Source organism: Bos taurus, chromosome 10 (genome assembly GCF_002263795.3).
Source record: "Bos taurus isolate L1 Dominette 01449 registration number 42190680 breed Hereford chromosome 10, ARS-UCD2.0, whole genome shotgun sequence".
Lineage (NCBI taxonomy): Eukaryota > Metazoa > Chordata > Mammalia > Artiodactyla > Bovidae > Bos > Bos taurus.
In genome coordinates this window covers 36377292-36400094 of record NC_037337.1, presented here as the reverse complement: position 1 = coordinate 36400094, position 22803 = coordinate 36377292, and the positions used below count along the sequence as shown (strand labels likewise).

Genomic DNA, 22803 nt, shown 5'->3' with positions numbered 1-22803 from the left:
CATGGGAAATAGATGGGGAAATAGTGGAAATAGTGTCAGACTTTATTATTCTGGGCTCCAAAATCACTGCAGATGGTGACTGCAGCCATGAAATTAAAAGACGCTTGCTCCTTGGAAGGAAAGTTATGACCAACCTAGATAGCATATTCAAAAGCAGAGACATTACTTTGCCAACAAAGGTTCGTCTAGTCAAGGCTATGGTTTTTCCTGTGGTCATGTATGGATGTGAGAGTTGGACTGGGAAGAAGGCTGAGCGCCAAAGAATTGATGCTTTTGAACTGTGGTGTTGGAGAAGACTCTTGAGAGTCCCTTGGACTGCAAGGAGATCCAACCAGTCCATTCTGAAGGAGATCAGCCCTGGGATTTCTTTGGAAGGAATGATGCTAAAGCTGAAACTCCAGTACTTTGGCCACCTCATGTGAAGAGTTGACTCATTGGAAAAGACTCTGATTCTGGGAGGGACTGGGGGCGGGAGGAGAAGGGGACGACAGAGGATGAGATGGCTGGATGGCATCACTGACTCGATGGACGTGAGTCTGAGTGAACTCCGGGAGTTGGTGATGGACAGGGAGGCCTGGCGTGCTGCTATTCATGGGGTCGCAAAGAGTCAGACACAACTGAGCGACTGATGTGATCTCTGATCTGATTTGGCTTCCCTGATAGCTCAGTTTTTAAAGAATCTGCCTTCAATGCAGGAGACCCCAGTTTGATTCCTGGGTCGGGAAGATCCCCTGGAGAAGGGATAGGCTACCCACGCCAATATTCTTGGGCTTCCCTTGTGGCTCAGCTGGTAAAGAATCTGCCTACAATGCTGGAGACCTAGGTTCAATCCCTGGGTTGGGAAGATCCCCTGGAGAAGGGAAAGGCTACCCACTCTAGTATTCTGGCCTAGAGATTTCCATGGACTGTATAGTTCATGGGGTCGCAAAGATATGACTGAGTGACTTTCACCTCACCTCATGTGAGCTGCTAGGACCAGTAAGTTCTAGAGAAAACACTGGAAGGAGGATGGGTTATTAGGGATAAGACGCCCAAAGTCAAATGCCTGGAGGGCCCAGGCAAGCACCTAACCTAGGGAGATGTAGGGTGGATAGGGGATGGGGGCAGTTAGTGCCTGAGGGGATCAAGAGGACCTAGTGCCTAAATCACTGTAGGAATGTGGACCTCAATTGCCAGAGTCTTAAGTTTTCACAAGCTAGATATGTGTGTGTGTGTGTTTTAAATAAAGTTTCCCGATTCTTTAAATGTAATAACTAATTAAAGAAATTAAACCACTGTTTGGGTCACAGCCCAACTGACTGCCAGCATGCAACCTTTCCAACTAGGCTTTACTGCCTGTCTACCATGTACTTCACAAAGGTCCCTCTGCCTAACTTACTTGATGTGGCTTCCTCCTCCCTTCCCTCTCTCTGGGTTTCCACCTCTAATGATATAGCCTGCTTATATGTCCACTTCTTAAAGTTCAGTTTGGATTTCCCTTCCCTTGTCCCTCTGCTCAAATCCCCAAGTGCCCACCAATGTGATCTCTACCTACCAGCCTCCCAGCTTTTCCTTTTAGTGCTTGAGCCAAACTGAGCAGCTGGCTGGACCCCCGTCAAAACAAGAACCATGATCTCCACTGCCCAGCTTTTGCTCACTTTGATTTTGTTATGCCTGCAGCACACACAGCCACCTGTTCATCTCATTTTATACCTCCTTCATGAAGCTGTCTCCAAGATGGCAGACTAGAAGAACATGCACTCATCTTCTGTGAGAATTCCAAAATTACAACACACTGCTGAACAACCGTTGACAGGAGACTGTTGGATCCCACCAAAAAAGATACCCCATGTCCAAGGGCAAAGGAGAAGCCCCAGCAAGATGGTAGGAGGGGAGAAATCACATTTTGAATCAAACCCCGTACCCATCAGAGATGCTTGGAGGGCTCAAACAAACCTTGTGCACACCAGGACCCAGAGACCCCACAGAGACTGAGCCAGAACTGTGTTTGAGTGTCTCCTGTGGAGACACGGGTCAGCAGTGGACTGCTTCAGGGGCAGGAGCTCTGGGTGCAGTAGACCTGGGTATGACATAAGCACTCTTGGAGGAGGTTGCCATTAACCCCACCATAGAGCCACCAGAACTTACACAGGACTGGGGAAACAGACTCTTGGAGGGCACAAACAAAACCTTGTGTGCACCAGCACCCAGGAGAAAGGAGGAGTGAGCCCCATAAGAGACTGACCCAGACTTGCCCGTGAGTGTCTAGGAGTCTCTGGTGGAGGCATGGGTCAGTGGTGGCCTGCTGCAGGGTTGGGGGCACTGAGTGCAGCAGTGCCTGCACTTTTGAAGGAGTTGCATTGTCTTATTTAGCTTCACCATAGTTTGGCCTCAGGTCAAACAACAGGGAAGGAACACAGCCCTGCCCATCAATAGAAAATTGGATTAAAGACTTACTGAGCATGGCCCCGCCCATCAAAACAAGACCCAGTTTCCCCCTCAGTCTGTCTATCCCATCAGGAAGCTTCCATAGCCTCTTATCCTTCTCCATTAGAGGGCAGACAGACTGAAAACCACAATCACAGAAAACTAACCAATCTGATCACATGGACCACAGCCTTGTCCAACTCAATGAAACTATGAGCCACGCTGTGTAAGACCACCCAAGATGGACAGGTCATGGTGGAGAGTTCTGACAAAACGTGGTCCACTGGAGAAGGAAATGGCAAACCACTTCAGTATTCTTGCCTTGAGAAGCCATGAACAGTATGAAAAGGCAAAAGATAGGGCACTGAAAGATGAACTCCCCAGGTCAGTAGGTGCCCAATATGCTACTGGATATCAGTGGAGAAATCACTCCAGAAAGATTGAAGAGATGGAGCCAAAGCAAAAACAATACCCAGTTGTGGATGTGACTGGTGATAGAAGTAAAGTCTGATGTTGTAAAGAGCAATATTGCATAGGAACCTGGAATGTTAGGTCCATGAATCAAGGCAAATTAGAAGTGGTCAAACAAGAGATGGCAAGAGTGAACATCGACATTTTAGGAATCCGTGAACTAAAATGGACTGGAATGGGCAAATTTAACTCAGAATTTATCTACTACTGTGGGCAAGAATCCCTAAGAAGAAAAGGACTAGCCCTCATAGTCAACAAAAGAGTCCAAAATGCAGTACTTGGATGCAATCTCAAAAATGACAGAATGATCTCTGTTCATTTCCAAGGCAAACCATTCAATATCACAGTAATCCAAGCCTATGCCCCAACCAGTAATGCTGAAGAAGCTTAAGTTGAATGGTTCTAAGAAGACCTACAAGATCTTCTAGAACTAATACCCAAAAAAGTTGTTGTTTTCATTATAGGGGACTGGAATGCAAAAATGGGAAGTCAAGAGATACCAGAGTAACAGGCAAATTTGGCCTTGTAGTACAAAACGAATCAGGTCAAAGGCTAACAGTTTTGCCAAGAGATGCACTGGTCATAGCCAACATCTTTTCCAACAACACAAGAGAAGACTTTACACATGGACATCACCAAATGGTCAATACCAAAATCAGAATGATTATATTCTTTGCAGCCAAAAATGGAGAAGCTCTATACAGTCAGCAAAAACAAGACCAGGAGCTGACTGTGGCTCAGATCATGAACTCCTTATTGCCAAATTCAGACTTAAATTGAAGAAAGTAGGGAAAACCACTAGAGCATTCAGGTATGACCTAAATCAAATCACTTATGATTATACAGTGGAAATGACAAATAGATTCAAGGGATTAGATCTGATAGACAGAATGCCTGAAGAGCTATGGATGGAGGTTTGTGACATTGTATAGGAGGCAGTGATCAAGACCACCCCCAAGAAAATGAAATGCAAAAAGGCAAAATGGTTGTCTGAGAAGACCTCACAAATACCTAGAAAAGAAGAGAAGCGAAAGGCAAAGGAGAAAAGGAAAGATATATCCATTTGAATGCAGTGTTCCAAAGAATAGCAAGGAGAGATCAGAAAGCCTTCCTCAGTGATCAATGCAAAGAAACAGAGAAAAACAATAGAATGGGAAAGACTAAAGATCTCTTCAAGAAAATCAGAGATACTAAGGGAACATTTCATGCAAGATGGGCACAATAAGGACAGAAATGGTATGGACTGAACAGAAGCAGAAGATATTAAGAAGAGGTGGCAAGAAAACACAGAACAACTATACAAAAAAGATTTTCATGACCCAGATAACCATGATGGTGTGATTACTCACCTAGAGCCAGACATCCTGGAATGTGAAGTCAAGTGGGCCTTAGAAAGCATCACTACAAACAAAGCTAGTGGAGGTGATGGAATTCCAGTTGAGCTAATTCAAATGCTGAAAGATGATGCTGTGAAAGTGCTGCACTCAATATGCCAGCAAATTTGGAAAACTCAGCAGTGGCCACAGGACTGGAAAAGGTCAGTTTTCATTCCAATCCCAAAGAAAGGTAATGCCAAAGAATGCTCAAACTACCGCACAACTGCACTCATCTCACATGCTAGCAAGTTTAAGTAATGCTCAAAATTCTCCAAGCTGAGCTTCAGCAGTATGTGAACCATGAACTTCCAGATGTTCAAGCTAGATTTAGAAAAGGCACAGGAACCAGAGATCAAATTGCCAGCATCCGTTGGATCATCAAAAAAGCAAGAGAGTTCCAGAAAAACACCTACTTCTGTTTTATTGACTACACCAAAACCTTTGACTGTGTGGATCACAATAAACTGTGGAAAATTCTGAAAGAGATGGGAATACCAGACCACCTGACCTGCCTCTTGAGAAATCTGTATGCAGGTCAAGAAGCAACAGTTAGAACTGGATATGGAACAACAGACTGGTTCCAAATAGGAAAAGGAGTACGTCAAGGCTGCATATTGTCACCCTGTTTATTTAACTTATATGCAGAGTACATCATGAGAAATGCTGGGCTGGAGGAAGCACAAACTGGAATCAAGATTGCTGGGAGAAATATCAATAACCTCAGATATGCAGATGATACCACCCTTATGGCAGAAAGTGAAGAGGAACTAAAGAGCCTCTTGATGAAAGAGGAGAGTGAAAAAGCTGGCTTAAAACTCAACATTCAGAAAACTAAAATCATGGCATCTGGTCCCATCACTTTATGGCATATAGGTGGGGAAACAGTGGAAACAGTGACAGACTTTATTTTTTGGGCTCCAAAATCACTGCAGATGGTGACTGCAGCCATGAAATTAAAAGATGCTTGCTCATTGGAAGAAAAGTTATGACCAACCTAGACAGCATATTAAAAAGCAGACAACTAAGGTCTGTCTAGTCAAAGCTATGGTTTTTCCAGTAGTCATGTATGGATGTGAGAGTTGGGCTATAAAGAAAGCTGAGCGCCAAAGAGTTGATGCTTTTGAACTGTGGTGTTGCAGAAGACTTGCACTGCAAGGAGATCCAACCAGTCCATCCTAAAAGAAATCAGTCCTGAATATTCATTGGAAGGACTGATCCTGAAGCTGAAACTCCAATACTTTGGCCACCTGTGGCGAAGAACTGACTCATTTGAAAAGACCCTGATCTGGGAAAGATTGAAGGCGAGAGAAGGGGATGACACAGGATACAATGGGTGGATGGCATCACCGACTCAATGGACATGAGTTTGAGTAAACTCCGGGAGTTAGTGATGGACAGAGAAGCCTGCTGTGCTGCAGTCGGTGGAGTCGCAGAGTCGGACAAGACTGAGCAACTGAACTGAACTGATGAAGCCATTTCCCAACCTCTTTCTTAATCTCTGTGGCTTGACCAGCCTGTTTCATTCAACATCCATTTGTGGGATACGCTGTAACCAAGGGGATCCTGGCACGGTGGATACTGAGGTAAATAAGACCCGGACTCCATCCCAGAGTGGAGGAGCCTTGTCCCACTTAAGCTAACACCCGGTCATGTGTATGCAGGGCAGCTATGAGAGGGTGGCTTTTTCAGCTGGATTATCAAGTAGGAGCTTTCCAGAGGCAAAGAGATATTCAAGGTGGAGGCAACTGCCTATACAAAGAAAAGGAGGTGTGAAAGTTCTGGGAAAAGGAGTCATTTGGCTGGGGACAGAGCAGAGAACAGTTGGGAATGTCTCAGCAGTTCGGGGACCAAATTGTTTAGGTACAGTATTTGCATTCCTTCCGCCTGCACTCCAGTGTGTAAGTTCCAGAAAAGCAGGTGCTGTGTGTCAACTTTTATTGCTCCACACCTGACACCTGTCTGGGACTGTGTACTCTGGGTTCAACTCTTGCCGCAAAGACAGCTCCTGGCAGTGATAAGAGCGCCCCCTAGTGGCTCCTCTGCGCTCCCAGCTCTCGTCAGCCAGCTGACTCAGCCCTGCCTGCCTCCCAGCAGCTCTTGCTAGGGAAGGCACTTTTGTCTGCCGTCATCTCACTTCATCTCCACCCTCCCTAAGAGGAGGATGCTCCCTTCAGTCCAACAAACACTTATTAAGCTCTTATTCTGTGTTGATTACTCTTCTAGGCATTGAGATACAGAATTGACATCAGCCTGGAAGTGCTCATAGAGAACCAAGGGATAATGAAGTTTCCTGGTGCTGTGGGGACGAGAGGAGGAATCAAGCCCATTTTGAACCTTGAAGGATGCATGAGTGGCTGGCAAAGTAGGAAGCAAAATACAATGCCCTTTGAAATGGAAACAGCCAAAGCACAGTAAAGGCCCCACCCCTGCCATCTACTCAATGTTTATTGAACCACTACCATTTACTAAGGTCATAGAGGGGGTGTGGCGAGCTGCAGACTCAGGTGATTTAAGATGCCATCTGTGTCTGCAGCACTGTGGGAAGACAGGTAACTAAATGGAAAAGGGGGTGCTTGGTGATGAGGGTCCTGTTAGCAGACACAGGATGTAGAGCAGGGAGTAATCCCGAGAGGATCTCAGGAATGAGCACTCATGAGAAGGGTGAAGATGGGCCAGTTCAGTACCACAGGCGCAAGGGCTGTGAGAAAGCCATCAAAAAGAGGCCTGTCCTGGGCTGCTAATAAGGTTTTGCTTCTTTTAGAAAAAATTAATTTACTTATTTGGTTGCACCAAGCCTTAGCTGTGGCATGTGAACACTTAGTCATGGTATGTGGGACCTAGTTCCCTGTGTGTGTGCTAAGTCGCTTCAGCCGTGTCCAACTCTGTGAGCCTCTGGACTGTAGCCCACCAGGCTCCTCTGGCCATGGGATTCTCCAGGCAAGAATACTGGAGTGGGTTGCCGTGCCATCCTCCAGGGAATCTTCCCAACCCAGGGATCAAACCTGCCTCTCTTAAGTCTCCTGCATTGGCAGGCGGGTTCTTTACCACCAGTGCCACCCCTGGCCAGGGGTCAAAACCGGGCCCCCTGCACTGGGAGCGCCACTGGACTACCCGGGAAATCCCAAGGCTCCGCTTCTTGATCTGGGTGCTTGTCTCCTGGGTGTGTGCAGTTATGGAAATTTATTGAGCTGTACACTTAGGACTCAAATATGGACATTAACCTCAGTTGCTCTTCCACCCTTTAAAAGTAGTCCTCAACCTCTCACACTGCTATTTGATTTTTCTGTGTGGCACTTTCCACAATTTAAAAAAGTCTCTTTCTTGTAATGTAAAGGTTTAAATCAATCCCCCGGTACCAGCTCTAAGACCTTAGGAAATGATCTTTGCTGAGTCAGTTTCCTCGCCTGTAAAACGCGGATAATGGTAATACCTTCATCCTGGGATTGTGTGCTGAGGCAATCACTTGTGATATGTTAAAGCACTTACACAGCGCTTCCTATATGCTTAAAAATACCAAACTTCTAAGGACTGGTGGTGCCTGGTACATAGCTCAATAAATAATTGGTTGGATAAATGAATGAATTAACGGAATGATTTTTTTTTGCACAAGCATGTAGGTAGCTCAAACAAACAGAGGGGTGTGGATTGGAGGCGAGCACCTGAACTAATGGCAGGAGCTCAGAGCCTGGGGAGCAGCTAAACTCCTGTGAGAAGCAAAGGCTTCTGTGGGTGACCAGATGGGCCCCTTGTCCCCAGCCCCTACACCAAAGGGAGCAGAGATAAGAACCAGGGTTCAGTTAAATTCCCTGGCGGTCCAGTGGCTCCACTGGAGGGGCCCAGGTTCAATCCCTGGTCAGGGAACTAAGATCCTGAAAGCCTCGGCTACAAAATGAAAAAACCAAACCAGGGTTCAAGTGTATGCACCCCCCACCCCCCAAGTCCTCGACTGCATACTGCAGGCCCAAACCAGGAAGAAACAGAGCTCCATGGCCTTCCTAGGTCCCTATTCCCAGGGCTCTTTCTCCCCTCCCCCCTGGTGGTCAGACTTGGCAAGTCTCTCCACCCTCAGGGGCTGGGGCTAGGACAGTTTCGGGAAGGGTGGGAAAACCTGCTGAACAGGATGACCAAAGCCGGAACCGGTTGGACAGGACGGTCCCATCTCCCCCCAGCAGCCTGTCCCTTTCCTGGCCCACAGAGCAGAGGCAGGAGACTCACAGAATAAACCACTTTATTCCACTGAGTGGACTCTGGCCCGTGGAAACAAGGGAGCTCCAGTGGGTGTGGAGGATCTGGCTCCATGTGCAGGCTGGGCTGGCTTGGGGCTTACTATGGGGGGCAGGGGAAGGGGTGGGGCCAGAGAGCCACTTCCTACTCCTCTCACCCACCCCCCATGGCATTAAATAAACAAAAAGGAACTCTGTACAACACAAAATATACAGGGAAGTCCTTCCCCCCACTGACCGCCGCCCACTGGAGCCCTGGACTTTGCAGAATGGGAGGGCCAGATGCGGAGGAAAGGGTTGGGGCTTCCAGCCTCTGATGCTGTCCCAAGCCCTTTCCCAAGGTCATGGGATGGGGGCAGACAGCTTGGAACTGGAAGCAAAACTCCAACTTCCTCTGAAATCCTACGTGGAGAGGTCCATTTCTTTGGGACTCCTGGCTCAAAGGTTTTCTGCTCCTTGCAGACCTGTGAGCTTTCTCAGGAACAAGTAGCCTGGACTTAGCTGAGACTCCTCCAAGAGGAGCTGAAGCCCTGGCCTTGGAGGCAGAACAGCCCTGGGAAACAGGCTGGAGAAGTCTGGTCCCGAAGTCTTTGCCCAGCCCAGGCCTCCGTCTTGGCTAGGAAGCAGGGCTGGGTGAGAGATGGCGAGAGCCCTGGAGAGGCCCAGGCTCAGAGGGGTCTAGTTGTTTGGTAATAGACCAGGTGTTCCATGTCATCAGTGGTGGAGACCTTAGAGCTGGTGGGGGTGGAAGGTGGGGGGTGGCGGTGTCTGTGGAAGTCCTTTCTCTGGTTCTTGAAGAAGCAGTAGCCCAGAATGGCGACCACCACCACGATGCAGGTACCCAGGAGCACTGCAATGGCCACCTCCACGGGGCCTGGGGGAGGCAGGGAGCCTGGGGGAGGAAGGGCCGGATGAAGCACTACCAGAGCCTGCTGGGTCCTGACGCCCACCCCTACTCTGTATCAAAGGGACTTAGGCAAACGGACGCGGTGGGTGGTGGTGGTGGAATAAGGACCCTGGGCATGTGAGCAGCTGAAACTGCTCTGCTGGGAGTTTGGTGGGAGGGATTCTGCTGGATCTTGGCTCCAGGTCACTCTACTTGCAGCTGATACGGGGAGGACACTGATGGCCCGCAGACCTGGCATGTATTTCTATCCTTCTCTCCCTTGCCCCGGCAGGTACCACCATTGTCCCTTTAGCCAACCTCAGGATCCTCTCAACACAGGCACACTCACAACCAATTGAGTGGAGTTGATCTTTCAGTTGATACCTACTCAGTGGTGACAGGCAGACGGGAGGCTTACCTGTGTTGGGAACGGGGCTTTCCCGCCGCAGACCAAACACATCCTTTTCTACAAACCAATGGAGGCGGGGGAGATAAGTCAATATGAAAGGTTCGAAGACTCAGCTGCTCATCAGTAGTGCCCCAGACACCCCACTGCCATCCTCTCCCACCCTTAGTTCAGGTGCTCTGACGACAAGGCTGACCAGTCCACGCCTTGAGACAGAGCTGAATGCTCCAGCTAAGCCTTTCACCTCCCCATCTTCCGGCCCCCCTCTGCCCCACTCACTGGAGATGCCACGACAGGACTCAAGGCACTGCTCCTCCTCCTCAAAGTTGTTCTTGTTGCCATAACAACCGCCATAGGTAAAGCGGGCACAGTGTTCAGTGAAGGGGTTGTAGTACCAGCGGGGGATGCTCTCTGAGCAGAGGCCCGTGTCTGGCATGTCTACACAGTGCCCTGCAGGGTAAGGAGCAGACGAAGGTGTGAATGTCCACGGGACCTCCCTGCCACCACTAGGCTCCACATGGTTGCTGCCCGCCACCCCCGACCCTCCTCAGGCTGGGGATGGCTGTGATTCAGTGAGGGCCCTGGGGGCCCCAGGAATATCTGGGCCATTTGCAGTGCTGCTAGAAGCAAGGAAGATAAATGCAAGAGAGTAAGTGTGGGTCCAGAATTACCCTAGGCTGACTCATATAACTATTTCTTAATTTTCTTTCAGCATTCCTGACTGTATCAAGGTCTTGGTTTCTCCCCAGCACTTGATGGTCTGCCTTCTAACAAAGAAGACTCAGTCTGAACCTTGGCAGCCAACAGCATCCAGCTAAAATTTTTTATTATATGTTTTATTATACTTATTTTAAAAGCAAATCTCAAATTGTGACATATAATAGTGGCTTTTCATTTACAGTACTGATGTGAAAGTTCCTTTTTCTTTTTTAATCTCCAATTTCAGTTATTTATTTTTGGCTGTGCTGCGTAGCATGCGGGATCTTAGTTCCCTGACCATGGATTAAACCCATGCCCCCTGCATTGGAAGTGTGGAGTCTTAACCATTGGATTGCCAGGGAAGTCCCGGAAATTTCCTTTTTAATATATTAAGTTAAATCAATAACATCTCAGTGATATGTAGGCATGGTTAAATTTCTGAAGGTGTTGGAACTCCCCTGGCAATCCAGTGGTTAAGACCCTGAGTTTCCACTGCAAGGGGCATGAGCTCAACCCCTGGTTAGAGAACTAAGATTCCACATGCCATGTGGCATGGCCTAAAAAAAAATAAGAATTTCAGGAGGTGTTTGATGCTTAGCAAACACAGAAAGAAAAGCACAGGACACCCCTGCCCCCAGCTTTCTGCCCACAGCCTGGTATCCACAGCAAGCCCCTTCAGCACACTGATGGCATGAGTGAGGAGAGTAGTTCAGCCCTGACCCAGGAGACCAGGGCAGGAGCTCACCTTTGTCCCCGGGGAAATGGATCCTCTGGAGTTTATCGAAGTCTCTGGTGTCTGCAAAGATGAAAGATCATCAGAGGTGCAGACCTGACAAGGGCCTCGCAGAGGTGTGGGGTGAGTGGGCTGGCTCTGCCCTGCCCTGCCCGCTGCCCTCCACCCCCAGGCCTCACATTTCTCACAGGTGGCCTCATCGGAGGCGTCGGGGCAGTCAGGAGTGTCGTCACACTCCAGGAAGCTGTCGATGCAGCAGCCATCACCGCAGCGGAACTTGCTGGAGTGGCAGCTGCCAGAACACACTGAGTAGGGGTGAGGCCAGGGGGAGGGTGAGGTCAGGTGGGGGTGCAGAGGCCAGCAAATACCTCGAGTCCATCATCTACCTGGCCCTCTCTACCCCCAGGCGGCATCATGACACAGCCCCTGTTCCCTCTCCACCCCTGCCCCTCAAACCCTCACACAAAACAGGCAAAGGCTGATGGGAGGATCCTGAGCTGCAGGGGGTGAGGCACTTGTGGGCCTCCGTTCTGAGGGCAGGAATGAGTTGTAGAGCCAGGGCAGTGTGGGCAGGGGTCTGGACTTGATACCGGCTGGAGAGCTGGCAGGGGTAAGGGAAACAAGGAAAGCAGCAAAGCCCACCTGGATGATGCCTTTCTGCTGAGGGACCTAGGAGAGAAAAACAGAGAAGTGAGAGGAGGCAGGGCCAGGCCCCAGCCGGGATGAGCTGATAGGGGGGCCTAGGGATGGGGGTATCCCTGATCCGTGAAGAGAGAACACCTACCCTGGGGGAACGTCACCTGAGCCCCAACACTGCTTCGCAAAGGCCCACCTTGCACATTGCGGCAGGCGAGCTTGCACTCTTCCTCCCGAAGGTAGTTGTTCTTGTTGCCCAGGCAACCTCCATAAACAAAACTCTTGCAGATCTGTTCTGTGGGGTCGTAGTACCAGCGGGGGAAGGAACCACGACAGCGGCCCACCTTCCTGGATGCAAGGCAGTATTCTGGCAGGCAGGGAAGTTGGTCAGGGGCGTCTGAAGGGCCAGGCAACTGGGGCAGGGGATGCCTCCCATGGTGGCCTCCTCGCCCCGCTTCCTTACCTTCCGTCTGCTCAGGGGACAGCACAGTGACTGTGACGTTGGACGTCCTCTCTGGCTGGTCTGAACCGGTCGCCGTCAGCTGGAACAGGTAGCTGCCTTCTTTGAGTCCCCACAGCTCCACCTGGTCTGGATCATTCCTCTAAGCACAGGAATGGCCGTCAGGCAGGGGCTGCTCCAGGCCCTCCCAAAAAGCCATTCCCCTGCCCCTGCCCCAACTGGGGAGAGCAGACGGTCTTGGTATTAAATGGATCCTCGGGTTTTATCCACCCCATCCCTCCTGGAGCCACAGTTGGGCCTATGGCCCCAGGAAGGAGCCCTGGAGAGCTGAGGTGGGGGTCCGAGAGCCACCCAGTGTCTCACCTCGACCCTGATGTCTGTGTCACCCCGCAGCAGACGCCAGTCTGTGTTCTCCACACCCTTCAGCACTAGGGGCTCCTGGGGCTGTACCTTCAAGTCTATACCGTCCCAGGCCATGGGGATCCGGGACCCTGGGAGGAAGGTGAGGTAAGGTGAACTCTCACTGAATGGGAAGGATCCCTCCTCAAGTGAGGGGCTGGTGCCCTATGGGTGGCAACTAGACCAACCTAGGACTCAGCAGCCTGGTGAGACACAGATACAATTTCGCAATGAAACCATTCTTCTTGTCCTCTATTTAGATATGTTACACTTAAGACATTCTAATGTTGTAAAGCCACTTTCTGAAGCAAATAACTGAATGCATTGCCATCTGATTCCATTTAGGAAAAAAAAAATATATGTATATATACATATACATACATATACACACATATATTTGGAAGGAGGAATTTTCCTATTTTCTACAATAAGCAGGTACTTGTGCTAATTGCTTTAAAAAGTCAGGGGACTTCTGTGGTGGTCCAAGTGGCTAAGACTTGGCACTCCCAAAACAGGGAGCCTGGGTCTGATCCCTGTTCAGGGAACTAGATCCCACATGCTTCAACTAAGTTTGTATGCCACAACTGAAGATCCTGCATGCCACAACTAAAGAACCCACATGCTGCAAGGAAGATCAAAGAACCCGCGTGCCACCTCTGAGACGCGGCGCAACCAAATAAACATATTTTTTTAAAAGTTAGAGTAACAACACTTTTGAAATGCCAGATAAGTTAATGTGTAATTAACATCATCACCCTTCTCTCTGCAGCCCAGATCACTGCTGAGAAGCCCATCCGGACAGAGGCCTTAAGTACAGAGTTCCCGGGCAGCACTGTGTCAAGCCTGGTCCCATGATGACCGGGCACATGAAGAGGGTGCCTCCTCCAGTTACAAGGGGACACAAAATACCCTCCCTCAGCCAGGGTCTTCAGAGAGAGCATGGCCCTGTGGACATCTTGATTTTGGACGTCTGGCTTCTGGAACTGAGACAATACATTGCTATTGTTTTCAGCCACCCACTTTGTACTACTTTGGCATAGCAGCCCTAGGAAACTGACATACTGCCCTTGAGGGTGTCATGGTCCCGTTAGGCAGGTTAAGACCCAGCCACAGGAAGCAAAACCAGAGAAAAGACCCACCAAGATGAAGGGGTCTGTGGTACATGTACAAGACAAGGAAATGGATGTTTAAAGAAAGGAAAGATCATAGCAAGTTAGAGGAAAAAGGCAAGGCTCTGTGAAGAAAAGACAAAGGATTTTTTTTTTGAGACAAAGGATTTTTAAAATTCTTTTACTTTTTTTTTGTTTGGTTGTGGGGAAGAATGTTCTGTGTTGCTGATGATAGCAGAAAGCATGATGAGCCAAAACAAGGAGTGGGGAATTTGCAAGGCTGGTTTGGTGGACTTTAAGGAGACCAGCTGGGCTGGGCCAGATCTCCAAGGGCCCTGGACACTCGGTCAGGGCATGTGCACAAACAGGATTGACATGCAAATACTTGACAACTGATGGTACAGAAAGGGGACAGACACTGGCAATGAATAGTGGCACAGAAGCCTGGAGGCCCAGTCTGCACTAGAAGCTGACCTCCCGCAAAGCCTGATCAAGCTCCAGAAGTACTAAGGGAAGGCCAAGGGCTAGGGTAGCAGGGGAATTCTTAAGCTCCCGGCAGCAGCTGTTTACCCATCTGTCTGGAATAGAATTATTTCTATGGAGCAAGGAGACCAGCAAGTGGACCAGTGCAGTAGTTCAAGGCAGATGCAACAGAAGCAGTCTGAATTAAGAGATAGCTTAGGGATGGATCCTGATGCTGGAAAAGATTGAGGCAAGGAGGAGAATGGGGCAACAGAGGATGAAATGGTTGGATAGCCTCACTGACTCAATGGACATGAGTGTGAACAAACTCTGGGAGATACTGAAGGACAGGGAAGCTTGGTATGCTGCAGTCCATGGGGCCACAAAGAGCTGGACACAATTTAGCAACTGAATGATGACAGAGATGGAAAGGAGGATCTAAGAAACAACGGGCAGATGCTTCAGGCTGCTGTGCCTGACAAGCTCTAGGGAACTGGCAACGGAGAGCCAGGGCATGGGCAGAAGGGAAACCAGATCTAGCAGGAACATGTGGCTTCAGCCATAGAGAAGTTGAATTTAAGGGAGAGGAGGAGTGCAGTGGGAGCCCCAGAGAAGCCAGAGGTGGAGAAAGACCTGGAGTCATACTAACAAAGCTGCTGCTAATGGAAACTGTGCTCAGAGGACTTCCCTGGTGGTCCCGTGGCTGAGAATCTGCCCGCCAATGCAGGGGACAGGTTCTATCCCTGGTCTGGGACGATCCCACATGCCTTGGGGCAACTAAGCCCCTGGACCACAACTACTGAGTCTGGGCTCTAGATCCCACACTCCACAACAGGAGAAGCTACCATAACGAGAAGCTGTCACACTGCAACTAGAGAGTAGTCCCCATTTGGCAACTAGAGAAAGCCTATGCACAGGAATGAAGATCCAGCACAGCCAAAAATAAAATAATTAAAAGAAAAAAAAAGTGTGGCTGGCACACACTAGGTACTTTATCTGTAGTATCTTATCAGAGCTGGCAAATTATGGCCTGCAGGCCACATTTAGTCCAACCTGTTATATTTTTTAACGGTTGAAAAGAATTCTTAAACAATACTTCATGACATGTGAAAAGCCCATAAAATTCAAATTTGTGTCTATAAATTAAGATACAGCCTTACCAAATAGTTTACAAATTGTGGATGGCTGCTTTCATGTTACAACAGCAGCTGAGCAGTTGTAACCAATACAAAATCTAAAGTATTTACTATATGAATATTCACAGGAGGTTTGCTGCCCCCATCTATATTGCCGACCTGCCTAACCATCCTGCCACAACCACATTCTTGCTCCTCTTTCCAGATGAGAAACTGACACCAGAGAGGTTAAATGACTTGCCCAGGGTTGCTCAGTTTCTAAACAGCAGAGCTAGGATTTGAACCCTGGTCTGACTCATACTTGCTGCAAAACATCAAAACACCATGCTGCAGGTTATACCTGATTAGAAGGATGACTTTTTTTTATTATTACTTTTATAATCTTCAATTTTGTTTTTAGCTTAGGTAATACATGGACCTGGAGAAGGAAATGGCAACCCACTCCAGTATTCTTGCCCGGAAAATCCCACGGACAGAAAAACCTGGTTGGCTACACTCCATGGGGTCGCAGAGCTGGACATGACTAGCATAAGGACATGAACGAACCTTCTCTCCAGAGGTATTCTCAGTTACTAGTTTGGGGGCGTGTGTATATGTGACTATCAGGAGACAGAGTACTGAATTTATAAGCATGCAAGTTCTTCATCTTGCTTTTCCCTTAATATATACTGGAAATCATTCACAGTAATACATACTTTTGGTTGCATAGCACTTTTAACACATTTAACCATTCCATCAGTCCCTCTGGGTCGTGAAGATCTTTTTGTACAGTTCTTCTGTGTATTCTTGCCATCTCTTCTTAATATCTTCTGCTTCTGTTAGGTCCATACCATTTCTGTCCTTTATCGAGCCCATCTTTGCATGAAATATTCCTTTGGTATCTCTGATTTTCTTGAAGAGATCGCTAGTCTTTCCCATTCTGTTGTTTTTCTCTATTTCTTTGCATTGATCGCTGAAGAAGGTTTTCTTATCTCTTCTTGCTATTCTTTGGAACTCTGCATTCAGATGCTTATATCGTTCCTTTTCTCCTTTGCTTTTCACTTCTCTTCTTTTCACAGCTATTTGTAAGGCCTCCCCAGACAGCCATTTTGCTTTTTTGCATTTCTTTTCCATGGGGATGGTCTTGATCCCTGTCTCCTGTACAATGTCACGAACCTCATTCCATAGCTCATCAGGCACTCTATCTATCAGATCTAGGCCCTTAAAATCTATTTCTCACTTCCACTGTATAATCATAAGGGATTTGATTTAGGTCATATCTGAATGGTCTAGTGGTTTTCCCTACTTTCTTCAATTTAAGTCTGAATTTGGCAATAAGGAGTTCATGGTCTGAGCCACAGTCAGCTCCTGGTCTTGTTTTTGCTGACTGTATAGAGCTTCTCCATCTTTGGCCTCAAAGAATATAATCAATCTGATTTTGGTGTTGACCATCTGGTGACGTCCATGTATAGCCAGACATCCTGGAATGTGAAGTCAAGTGGGCCTTAGAAAGCATCACTACAAACAAAGCTAGTGGAGGTGATGGAATTCCAGTTGAGCTATTCCAAATCCTGAAAGATGATGCTGTGAAAATGCTGCACTCAATATGCCAGCAAATTTGGAAAACTCAGCAGTGGCTGCAGGACTGGAAAAGGTCAGTTTTCATTCCAATCCCAAAGAAAGACAATGCCAAAGAATGCTCAAACTACTGCACAATTGCACTCATCTCACACGCTAGTAAAGTAATGCTCAAAATTCTCCAAGCCAGGCTTCAGCAATATGTGAACCGTGAACTTCCTGATGTTCAAGCTGGTTTTAGAAAAGGCAGAGGAACCAGAGATCAAATTGTCAACAACCGCTGGATCATGGAAAAAGCAAGAAAGTTCCAGAAAAACATCTATTTCTGCTTTATTGACTATGCCAAAGCCTTTGACTGTGTGGATCACAATAAACTGTGGAAAATTCTGAAAGAGATGGGAATACCAGACCACCTGACCTGCCTCTTGAGAAATTTGTATGCAGGTCAGGAAGCAGCAGTTAGAACTGGACATGGAACAACAGACTGGTTCCAAATAGAAAAAGGAGTTCAAGGCTGTATATTGTCACCCTGTTTATTTAACTTATATGCAGAGTACATCATGAGAAACGCCGGACTGGAAGAAACACAAGCTGGAATCAAGATTGCCGGGAGAAATATCAATAACCTCAGATATGCAGATGACACCACCCTTATGGCAGAAAGTGAAGAGGAACTCAAAAGCCTCTTGATGAAGGTGAAAGTGGAGAGTGAAAAAGTTGTCTTAAAGCTCAACATTCAGAAAACGAAGATCATGGCATCTGGTCCCAGCACTTCATGGGAAATAGATGGGGAAATAGTGGAAATAGTGTCAGACTTTATTATTCTGGGCTCCAAAATCACTGCAGATGGTGACTGCAGCCATGAAATTAAAAGACGCTTGCTCCTTGGAAGAAAAGTTATGACCAACCTAGATAGCATATTCAAAAGCTGAGACATAACTTTGCCAACAAAGGTTTGTCTAGTCAAGGCTATGGTTTTTCCTGTGGTCATGTATGGATGTGAGAGTTGGACTGTGAAGAAGGCTGAGCGCCAAAGAATTGATGCTTTTGAACTGTGGTGTTGGAGAAGACTCTTGAGAGTCCCTTGGACTGCAAGGAGATCCAACCAGTCCATTCTGAAGGAGATCAGCCCTGGGATTTCTTTGGAAGGAATGATGCTAAAGCTAAAACTCCAGTACTTTGGCCACCTCATGTGAAGAGTTGACTCATTGGCAAAGACTCTGATGCTGGGAGGGATTGGGGGCAGGAGGAAAAGGGGACGACAGAGGATGAGATGGCTGGATGGCATCACTGACTCGATGGACGTGAGTCTGAGTGAACTCCGGGAGTTGGTGATGGACAGGGAGGCCTGGCGTGCTGCGATTCATGGGGTTGCAAAGAGTCGGACACGACTGAGCGACTTATCTGATCTGATCAGTCCCTCTTGATTTAGGTCCTTCTTCCCTACCTTCCTCCCTCCCTACTAAAAACTAGCCCATGCTGCCTCAGGGTTTATTAGTAATATTATGATTAAAACACCACCACAGCTGTTTTTATACACATTATAGGATGTGTTGACAGACACTGAGATTGTTTCCAATTCCTTGCTATTATAAACAATGGTGCAGTTGACTGGCTGGCTGGTAAGTTGTTTTACACACGTTTAAGCATAGCCACAATATGAGTTCCTGCAAGTGGAACTGTGATGAGGGTTATGTGCATTTACACTTTTGGTGGATACTGCCAACCTGCCCTTCACAGAGGCACCACAGAAGGTTAGTGAAGTCTAAGAGTTCAAAGGAAGGAGAGAAGGTAAAGAGATAAGAACAACTGATAGAAGGCTGAATCATAGGGTTGCGTCCCTGCCTCTCTTTGATGAGGCAGAGAAAGCAGAGCCAATAGGGGAGTCACAGAGGGTGGTCCCAGAGGTGAAAAGACCAGGACACACAGTGACAGCAAAGAGAAAAGGAAACCTCCATTATAAGACCAGGAGAGCAGGGCCAGGAACCAAGCCTCAACCCAGTGGCTTGAGGGCTCACTGAGAGCTAGCCCAGGCCCTGAGGTGAGAGGCCAAGCCAAGGGGGCAGTGAACTGGGAGGAGCCTGTCCCTCCCTCCTTGCCTTTTCCAGAAAGTAATCAGCAGTCCACAAGGGGAAACAAGACAGACTACTTGGCAGTCTACCTAGCAGAGAAATAGGCTAGCCCCACTGGCCCCAAGGTAGAAGTCACAGAGTGACATATCAGACCTCGAGCCAAATCAGCAATGTCTACCCACACACGCAAGGCTGGTCCTCTCCAAGCCCCAGTCCCCAGGAGCAAGGGGCAGATGTCTGGACAGATACCACTCCTTACTTCCCACCCACAGAGAGCAAAGGGCCGGAGGAGCAATAAAGCCAGCCCCTCCCCCAGCCATCAGGCCTCAGGACTCTCCAGGGAAACGCAGTCTCTATCTTCCAAGCCACTCTTCCAATGCAAAGATGGGGAATGCAGGGGAAGGGGAGAGGAGGAAAGAGCAGGGTGTTTAGGAGGCCCCAGTAATCTGGACTGGATTGGCCTGGCCACAGGCAGGGAAAGGGGTATAGGTCAACCCACCCTGGGAAGGGCTCCCCCAGTACAAGAACCAAAGGTTCAGAAGCCCTGAGCACTTGCCCACTTTGCCTGCCTCGGTCTACCCTAGCCCAGCTTCCAGAAGGCCATAATGGCTTGACCCTCTTTGTACTTTCAACCTCTCTAGTGCGACTCAGGTGAGAATGGACTCCTGGACACATGCACACAGCATCCCCCATTCCCCCAACACTGTGGTGCCCTGAAATGGCCTGGGGACCAGACTAATCCAAGTTCTACCCAGCACCTCATGGGACAGGAAATCCCCACTCTGTCCCGTCTTGTGCCAACCAGGCAAGTCAGGAGGTGGGGAGGTTCCCAGATGAGGAAGGCTCCGTCCAGCTCAGCGTCCTGCCCAGACCCCAGAGTTTCAGGTGTTGGTCCTCTAGTGCTGGCCCTCCGATGGGTCCTGTCAGAACCGGGAGGGCAGGCAGCTCGGATCACTTAGGTCATCACCACCTACACTTCCTGCTGCTTCCTTGTGAAATACGCTCAGGCCCTGGCCCACTGGGACTCAGTAGCCCAGCCTAGCCTGGAGACAGTGTCCCCCTCCTGGAATCTCCACCCCACCTCTTCTCAGAGATCCAGAGCTTCTGAAAGGATAGGGAGAAGAGGAAAGGCTGGAGAGGGAAACTCCTTTCTCTACTTCCCAGGACTGAGACCGACCAGCCCCAGCCTGGCCCTGGGCTCCCCAGTCTCTGGTTCTGCTGTCCACTGGGCTGTCTTGGATCAGAGACAGGTTTCTACCAGAGAGATGGTCTTGTGTGAGAAATAGCACAGCCCTGCAGGAGGTCCTTCCTGGGGTTGAGTCCCATTTGTGGATGGTATATATTTAAGACGGGAGTCAGTTTCCTAATCTAAAAAGTGGAATGACTACTAATAGCACCCTTTTCAGAGGCGGTTGTCATGATGCCTAAGTGAGAGGCTGAGTGGCATAGCAGTCAGCAAACAGTAAAGTACTAACAGAGGTTATCAGCATGACCCATCCCTGCCCTGGAGCCCCACCTGGCCAGAACAACAGGTGGAGAGGATGGGGAACGAAGGTCTCTGGAAGGACCCCAATCCCAGCTAACTGCTCAGTCCCAGGAGGAAAGAGGAGGAGCCGTGGCCCCACTTTGCCCTTATCCTGGCAGTAAACAAGGTGAGCAGACAGCTTGGCTACTAGATCTTAAGCAGGAAGAGCTCTGCCAGGCTTATGAGCACACACAAGTATACACACACGCACACACACACTTGCCTGGACAGCTGACTTCCTTCCCCTACCAGGTATACATACCAGTGGACTGACTCATCCAGCAACCCTCCTCACCTGGACCCCAGGGCTAGGCTACTGTGTCCACAATACCACCTTCTCCCCAGTTGGGTCATCCCCAACTGGGTTTGTTCTTTAGACTCTGGTGGTCTGGCAGTTTTCCCCCAGACCACTAAAGACCAGTACCTGGGGAGAGGAGTACAAGAAATGCTAGAACCAATCCCAGACCCAGCAGTGAGGAGCCCAGCCTTCACCAGTCCACTTGACAGGGCCCCAAGGTACCTAGCACAGTGCTTGGCCTGGAGTATCTATCTATCTGGTCATCAGGTGGCCTCCAGACAGCTCATTCCCTGATTTGGCCCAGTGGGGTCAAAGTAGGAATCCCCAGGAGCTTGCTCCCACTCACACATCCCAGAGCATCCGCCCACTCAACATCCTGAATTCAGGAGCCAGCCTGGGCTCTAGGACGTCCCCCCTTGCCCCTCCTGTAGGTTGTTCTTTATTTACTGTTTATACCATGCCTACTTCTAAGGATGAGTTAGGATCGAATGGGACTCTCCTCCAGCTTCGCGCAAAGACCCTATAACCAGTCCTTTTTGTGAGTCTCCCCAGATTCTGGCACCCTCGTCCTTACCTCTGAAGCCCTGGGTCCGCAGCTCGCGGTAGGAGCGGTAAACCTCCCGCGTGAGGTAGTTGATGAAACCCTCCCTGGGCGCGAACTTGCACACGAAGTTCTGCTCGTAGAGGCAGTTGATGAGGAAGCAGGAGACGATGGCGTCCTCCCCGCCGTCGGGCTGCAATTCCACCAGCGCCAGATTGCAGTCGTTGGAGCTGCAGCAGGCGTGCACGCAGTCCCTGCCGCGGCGCGCGGTGAGGGAGCGCAGGAAGGTGGCCCCGTTTCTGACCGAGGCGTCCGTGTCGAGCACGAAATCAGGCACCCCGGGGGTAAAGCGGTTCAGGCAACCGTCGGCCGTGAGGAGACCGGGGGTCACCGGCGGCGGCCCGGCCTCGGCGCCCTGGAGGACGAGCGCGCAGAGAAGCCACACGGCGACCGCTGGGATGCGGGCCCGGGAGAGGCGGCCCCCGGCCATTGTCCTCCCGGGGATCGTCGCCCTCCTCACCACCGGGGTCACCTTCAAAGAGCGGGCCTCTGGGCTCCGAGGGTGCTAGCGACCTGCGAGAGGGAGGGGACGGAGGAGGAGACATCGGATCAGCCGAGAGACTTCCAGGGAGGAGGGCCGGCCGGGAGGAAGTGAATGGGAGGACCGAGGAGCACGAACATCCCGGGAGTGAAGAAGGGCAGGCGGGCCCGGTGCTCCCACGCACACTTCGGTGACCCCGCAGCCGGTCGGACGGCTAAAGAGCTCACGTACCCGGACACACGCACCGGCGCAGAACAAAGGGCCAGACATGCTCCGAACCCGCTCCGCCTCCTCCTGGCTCTCCTCGGCCCGGGTTACCTGCGCAGGTGAGTGGGGTGGGGCCGGGCCTGCCGAGGTTCCGGTCCAGGTTTCCTGCGCTGCTCGGACCGCCGTTTCCGCCCGGGTGTCGGGTGCTCTGGGGTTCCGGCACCTCCACCCGTCTAGTTTCTGGTGAAACTGAGTCAGTGCGGCCGGGGCGGGGCGAACATTAACCCCGGCGTCGCCGGCCCCGCCCACGCCCGGTGCGCCCCTGCAGCCCGGGCTTCCGGGCCGCCTACCCCCAATCCCTGCCATCTTCCACCCTGCTTCTGCAATCTGGTGCCCAAACAGGCTCAGAGGCCGGCGCGCCCTGCCCCGGTCCCAACCTCGCGGGGCTCCATGCGCCCCAGAAGTACACCCCTATCCCTGGAGGCCCAGACACTTCGGGAAGCGCCGACGACGTCTGGCACCCGAAGGTGGGTCAGGTGCTCAGAGACGCCCGACTCCCTTTCCGGTCCGGGCTAGCATTCCCAGACCCAGGCCCGAGGCGCTAGGGAAGGGGCTGGGGGAGGAGAAACGGGGGAAAGCCCGACGCCAATGATTTCGCTG

General features: G+C 49.9%; 2 protein-coding genes across 8 annotated transcripts in view; one reads left to right on the top strand and one right to left on the bottom strand.

Moving 5' to 3' along the window:
- Window positions 1–8464: 8464 nt before the first annotated feature.
- Window positions 8465–22353, bottom strand: SPINT1 (serine peptidase inhibitor, Kunitz type 1). 6 transcript variants are annotated; one of them, NM_001046367.2, is given in 11 exon segments: window positions 8465–9368; window positions 9781–9828; window positions 10048–10218; window positions 11213–11263; window positions 11380–11505; window positions 11843–11869; window positions 12033–12203; window positions 12300–12438; window positions 12660–12787; window positions 21429–21968; window positions 22168–22353. In NM_001046367.2, coding segments are annotated over 10 exon segments (1542 nt in total). In that variant the 5' UTR covers window positions 21886–21968; window positions 22168–22353; the 3' UTR covers window positions 8465–9144.
- The window catches only part of PPP1R14D (protein phosphatase 1 regulatory inhibitor subunit 14D), a 22626-nt gene continuing 21864 nt past the window's right edge, over window positions 22042–22803 (top strand). Inside the window, exon 1 of one of the 2 annotated variants that reach the window (XM_005211614.5) lies at window positions 22042–22262. In XM_005211614.5, the coding sequence (XP_005211671.3) occupies window positions 22051–22262 (212 nt within the window). In that variant the 5' untranslated portion in view covers window positions 22042–22050. The remainder of the gene's footprint in view (window positions 22263–22803) is intronic. The other variant, XM_010809207.4, reaches the window with a different exon arrangement.

What these genes read in the sequence shown, in the direction of transcription:
- SPINT1 (XM_059890501.1), bottom strand. Translation starts at nt 21,885, where the DNA reads ATGGCCGGGGGCCGCCTCTCCCGGGCCCGCATCCCAGCGGTCGCCGTG. An exon ending in AGCAGAAAGGCATCATCCAG is followed by an intron (nt 11,506 to 11,842) that starts GTGGGCTTTGCT and finishes ACCCCTACTCAG; the next exon opens with TGTGTTCTGGCAGCTGCCAC. An exon ending in AAGCCCCGTTCCCAACACAG is followed by an intron (nt 9,369 to 9,780) that starts GTAAGCCTCCCG and finishes TTCCTCCCCCAG; the next exon opens with GCTCCCTGCCTCCCCCAGGC.